The sequence below is a fragment of the Littorina saxatilis genome, unplaced genomic scaffold (genome assembly GCF_037325665.1).
Source record: "Littorina saxatilis isolate snail1 unplaced genomic scaffold, US_GU_Lsax_2.0 scaffold_1534, whole genome shotgun sequence".
Taxonomy (NCBI): domain Eukaryota; kingdom Metazoa; phylum Mollusca; class Gastropoda; order Littorinimorpha; family Littorinidae; genus Littorina; species Littorina saxatilis.
The window spans coordinates 13,487-19,583 of NW_027129552.1; the positions used below are offsets into that span (position 1 = coordinate 13,487).

At 50.8% G+C, this 6,097-nt stretch overlaps 1 protein-coding gene across 1 annotated transcript; it reads right to left on the reverse strand.

The window, feature by feature from the left end:
• Positions 1-1,019: 1,019 nt before the first annotated feature.
• LOC138957794 (zinc finger protein 608-like) lies at positions 1,020-4,668 on the reverse strand (the record flags this gene model as incomplete). The annotated part of the gene is given in 1 exon segment (XM_070328849.1): positions 1,020-4,668. A coding segment is annotated over 1 exon segment (3,649 nt), but the record flags the coding sequence as incomplete, so codon positions are not given.
• Between the last annotated feature and the right edge of the window lie 1,429 nt (positions 4,669-6,097).

A 6,097-nucleotide genomic window follows, 5' to 3' on the forward strand; every position in this document is an offset into this window, starting at 1 on the left:
AGAGGCAAAGCTGGAAGAGGGAGGTAGCGAGAGAGGGAGGGGTAAACAAGGGTGTAGGTAGTGAGTGAGAGGCGAAAGAAGGAAAATGAGCAAAAGATCTTCAAGGGGCTACAAACACAAGCCTCTCGCAGAAGCAGAACTGATGCCAAAAGCAGTTGTACAGGCAGTTGTGTGCCAAAAGCCACATGGCCAGGAGTCTGCCAACGACAGATTCAGATTCCAGGCAGGGCGCGGAACTCATTAACAACGCCAGACAACGGCGAGAGAAAGCACAACATTCAAAGGTTCTTTACAGCAACCTCACACCATTGTGAAACAATCAGCTGTTTGGGGAGAAGTGGAATGTGATGCTAAATGATGATCGACTTTGCAGAGGAAAACAATGCTCTTGTAAAACAGATACAAACCGACCGGAAAAAAATAAAACAAACAACAAACAAGGCATGGTAAACACAAAGACTGGGGTTTGTATGAATTAGATGGAGACGCACATTCACCATAAGGCCAAAAAGAAAAATATGTGTTTCCGGTAACCCGACCGACTCTATTTTTAAGCGCCGACCCTAAAGGGTTTTTTTCGCTTTTCGCACCCAAAAACAAAACAAAACAAAACCAAACCCGGTAGGTAATCGGTCGATGAGACTTCACAATCGAAGAGACTTACCTCCCGTTTCCGTCGTCACGCGAAAAAAACATGGCGGCCAATGACGCCGGCAAAAAAACCCACGTAAAGAGACGTTAACAAAACGTAAGAAAAAGGTTTATAAAAAAAAAATATTAAAAAAAAAAACCGAGTGACCGACCCTATTTTTTTCGGCGATGTTACCGGAAACAGACATATTTTTCTTTTTGGCCAAACTTTGAGTACTACCAACATTTTTAAATATCAGGCGAGAAGACATGGGTCTTCAGCTGCAACATTCGCAGAGAAACAGATAGACACATAGACAAACACACGTACACAGACAAACAAACAGACAGACACAGACACACGGGGTAAAACCCAAATCAGTACTCACCAACATTGAAGGGGGCATCTACCTGAGGGAAAAACCCATGGCTCAGTACATGTGTGTGATGGTGCGTGTGAAGGTGTCGCTGAGTAGGAGGAGACGAAGATCCTCGCTGTTTATCCGCAGAGGACAGGGCCGATATGCTGGGGTTCCTCGCCTCTCCTTCCCCGGGTTTGGCCGGAGCAGGTGAAGCACTGCTGGGACGAACGCGGGACTTCTCGTTGGCAAGCTCGTGGATCTTGTGCACCGGGCTGTAGAACTGTCCCTGAGGTCCTTCAGCTCCCCCTTTTACGCTGTCTTCATTGGAAGTGGGGTGAGGTCCTGAGGGTTTGGGAGGGTCCCCCTTGCTGCTTTCTTTGTCCACTTCCACTAGAGGAGGTCCCATGCGGTATGCCAGCTGTGAAGGGTGGATGTACGCTGTGGGGTGGGGAGCTGCTGTGGCGTAGCCGATCATGTGGGGGCCCATCTGGCGGTACATGGGGTGGCCCGGGTCCACAGGCATGGGCCCGTAGTGAGGTGAGGGGATGACGGAGTAGGGGTAGGGCGCGTACTGTCCGGGTGGCCCTTGGGGATGATTGGGGGATGGCATGGAGGAGACCACAGACATGCCCATGCCGCCAGGTTGTTGGTCCTGAGATTTGGGTCTTTTGGGAGGTTCTGAAAGACCGCTGGAACTTCTGCCCTTATCCACACTACCACCTAGTCTCTTGTCGTCACTGCTCTTTTGATCCTGTGCTCGGGAGGAGTCCTTGACACGATTGAAGTCTACAGGTTCCTTCTTTATGTCCTCGGGTTTCATGGCACCAGGGGGAAAGCTGCCTGAGCGAGGCGATGAGTCCATCCCAGGACCACTCTTCAGCTCAGGAGGTTTCCCGTGCTGCTCCATCTTGCGCTTGTCCGCTGTCCTCTGCTGCTGCTGAAAGAACATCATACGGCGGTTCTCTTCCTGCTTCCTGCTCATGTCCATATCCTGTCGACCTCGGTCCATCTGCGACTTGAGTTCAATGTTCTCTTTCAGGATCTGGTGGTTCTCGTTCTGCTTCTCCCTCAGAGCTTGCTGCTCTCTCTGCTCCCTGTCGTCGGGGCCTTCACCCATTGATTTGCCGTCAAACATTCTATCCCCTGCAGGGCCCTGGGGGCCGTACATGGGCTGGGGGCCTTTCTGCACACCGCTTGGTCCTGCCTCAGGGGTGGAGCTCGACCGATCAACGGACGATGGCCTGGACTCTTGCTGCTTTCTGTTGGGTGTTCCAGTAGGTTCTGGCCTCTTGAGCATCATGCCTTGCTGCTGCTCCTGAAGCCGCTTCTGCTCCTGGGAGAGCCTCTCCACCATCTGACGGTAGTGGGGATCCTGTTGGCCCAAGATGTACTGGGCGAGAGGGTCCAGCATCCCGTAGTGTGCCATGTACTGGTACTGGGCCTGCTGGGGCATCAAGCGGATCTGAGAGTAGATCTGCAGCCACTTCTGCTGCCACTCCAGCTGCTGCTGCTGGTAGATCTGCTGCTGCTGCTGCGGGGGGAGCTGCTGGGAAAGCTGCTGGGAAAGCTGCTGGGAAAGCTGCTGGGGAGGCATCCCTGGCATCCCTGGCATCCCTGGCCCCTCAGGCTTGCTGGTACCAGGTGGGCCTTTAGAGGCTGAGTCCTTATTCTCGGGGTTCTCAACACCACTCTTCATGGGGTCACTGCCAGGGTGGACCGCGCGATTGTCTTCTGGTCGATTGCCATTATTGCTGTCTTTGTCCTTCTGAGATGGGGGTTTGTTGGAGTTGGGTGACGCGTGGGGTGTGTTGACGTTGGGAGACATGAAGGGGGATGGACGGTTGTAGTAATACATTCCATAAGATGACGGTGGCCCATCACTACCATCACCCTGCGGTGGATTGCTACCACTGTCGTCTTTCTTAACTGCACTGCTGCTATCCTTCTTGGGGCTCTCCTGCTGCTGAGGTGAGGAGGAATCGTTAGCATCTGAAATGTCAGAGTAGGCTGGGCTTTGCACATCGTCATTGATGGGCGTTTTCCTATCACCAGCACTCACGTGCAGAGGAGAGTTGACCTTGAGCAGACCTGGGGGCTGCACAGACCTCACCTGATCTGAGCTCTTACCCACCTGCGAACTGGGGGCAGGGGACGGCACAACTCCGCTGGAAGACATAGAAGAACGAGGAGAGTCTGCTGGTTTTGAAACCTCTATGCTTGGAATACCGTCTTTTCTTGGCGCGCCATCCAAGGGTCGTGACATGGGTGGGGAGGCAACGGACTTGATAACAGCGGGGCGGTCCGACTTGGTGCCGTCCTCCTTGTGTTTGCTGATGGAGGAAGCCCCTCCCGCTTGCTGTGGACCCTCGCGTTCCTTCTTCTTCTTGGTCTTGCTGCGCTTTTCCTTCAGGTCGGCAAGAGCCGGGTTGACACTGGAGTACTCACCCATGATGGTTGGCTTGGGCTGGATCATCTTCAGCGCCTGAGAGACAGGAGGATGCCCCGAGGAGCTCCCCAAGCCTTGACCAGCAGGACCTGACGATGCCATTGCCAGCGGCGTGGGAGCTGGCACAATAGGTCTTGCCGTCACTTTGCTTTTGGATTTGTCCATTTTGCTGTCCTTACTGTCGAGCGTGCCCATGGGGGCCACAGTGATGGGGAGAGGTGTGGGGGTGGAAACGACAGAGCCAGCAGGGACAGCTATCACAGGGGCCTGAACTGTGTTGCCAGAGGACATAGCAGGCATACCTCCCAGACACCCGACACTGCCCATCTGCTGCACCTGCCCAGGTAATCCTGGTGTTTTAGACACAGCCAGGCTGACAGACATGCTCGGGCCTCCATCCTTCTTTTTGGAACTGACCGTGGTGGTGGTCAGGGTGGTGGAAGGCATGGCACTCTGTGCGCTCAGACTAGTGTTCATTATGGAGCTGCTGTTCAACGAACTGTTACACTCCATACTCTTGCTCACAGAGGAAAAGCTGTCCATCTTTGGCTTGTCGGTGCTCTGAGCATTCACACGACTGGCGAAGGCTTTCAAAGGAATGTTATCCTCGATGGAGGAGCAGTCTTTCTCCAGCGATTTCTCTCGTTGCTTCTCCCTCTGCAATCTCTGCTCTTTGGCTTTGGCTCTCTCGGCCCTTTCCGACATCTGCTGCGCTTTCTTCTCTGCGTTCTTCTTATCGCGCGCCTCAGTGTCCATGTCATCGTCATCGTCCTTGTCCTCATCCGCAGCCGAATTGGACTGTTGGTGCGCATGAGTCTGATGATAGCGGAGTCCATTGATGTGCTTGTACTTCTTCTTACAGTTGGGTTCCGGACATTCAATCACGCCACCAGGAGTGGGGCTCTCGGTGCCAGAGGCTCCCCCTCTTGAGCACGACCTGCTCCTCTTGCTGGCACCGGGGACACTTTTCTCTCCTTTGCTGGCTGAGTCCGACTCCTCATTATTCCTGGCTTTCCTCTTGACACCAGAAGAGGAACCATCTGGACGAGCGGGGCTGGCAGGAGTTGAGAAATTGTTGTTGTTGCTGCCACGTCTAGTTTTGCGGAGCTTGCGACCTTCCGTGATGGAGCGATCGCCTGAGGGAGTTCCTGCTGCAGCCCTGCCGCGCTTGCCTCGCCCTTTGGGTGTCCGTGTCTCAAAGTCACTGACAGGAGAATCACAGTTTGGTCTGCAACATTCACACAAATAACCACAATATTAGGATAGGGAAATAACCACGATGTACGAACAGGCATGTAAAAATAATATACCCGTCTGTGGGGAAATAAATGTGCAGTTAGAAATTTGAATGTAATTGTGTTTGTTCACTGGTAGCATTTTTGTTACTGTTTGTTTGTTTGTTTGCTTAACGCCCAGCCGACCACGAAGGGCCATATCAGGGCGGTGCTGCTTTGACATATAACGTGCGCCACACACAAGACAGAAGTCGCAGCACAGGCTTCATGTCTCACCCAGTCACATTATTCTGACACCGGACCAACCAGTCCTAGCAATAACCCCATAATGCCAGGCGGAGCAGCCACTAGATTGCCAATTTTAAAGTCTTAGGTATGACCCGGCCGGGGTTCGAACCCACGACCTCCCGATCACGGGGCGGACGCCTTAGGCCAACCGTGCCGATATTTTTGTTACTGTGTTCTTGGTGATTGTTTATAACTGTGTATTTGGATTGATGACAAGTGACAGTACTACTGTCTCGCATAGTTACTACCTAAACAGCAAACTTTTACTTTCACCATCCAAAACAAAGTTATATTTTCAACTCACTGAAAAACAGTCAACTATAATTTTGAGTGACTCAAATTCATTGGAATGAACTGGGAGAGGGAAAAGCACATTCTTTAACTTCAAAGAAATGTAAATAAAATGAAGGCTTCATGCCTGAATTCCTCTAACAGCTCATGTTACCCTCTGACTCACATTTTCTTTAATCTAATTGTGAATAATTGCTCTGCCACTCAGCCTAATCCCTTGAAAATGTAATCATAGGTGTCATCTCATGTATGCATCTCATTATGCGTGAGAGAGAAAGAGAGAGAGAGAGTAGGGAACCGAGAGAGATTGAGAGAAAGTGTGTGTGTGTGTGTGTGCGGGGGGGGGTGTGTGGAGGGTGTGTGTGTGTGTGCGTGTATGCGTGTGTGTGTGTCTGTCTGTCTGTCTGTCTGTCTGTCTGTGTGTATGTGTGTGTCTGCAAATATTCTCCTCTAAAAGTAAAATGAGCCAGGCTCCTCCATATAACCAATCATCAACAGATACATCAATATTGCCCATCTCAATCATCCCCTTTCCTTTCCTCAGAAAACAAAAATCGAAAATGAAATGTTGCACACAAAAAACTGTATCAGAAAAATAAAGACTGATCACACAGTCAATATCATACAGCAAGTGGAAACAGCTTTGAACAAAAGATTAAAAATAAACTGCCTAAAAAATCTGCTTCAGAAAAATAATCTGATCACATAGTAAATATTAAAGCAAGCTGTAACATCTGCTGTGACAACTGTCATTGAGCGATCTTCATTCAACGTGTGGTACATGAAGTGATAAGAAAGTATTAGGGGGCAGACTGCATAAACTTAAATACAACTAAAAAGTACAC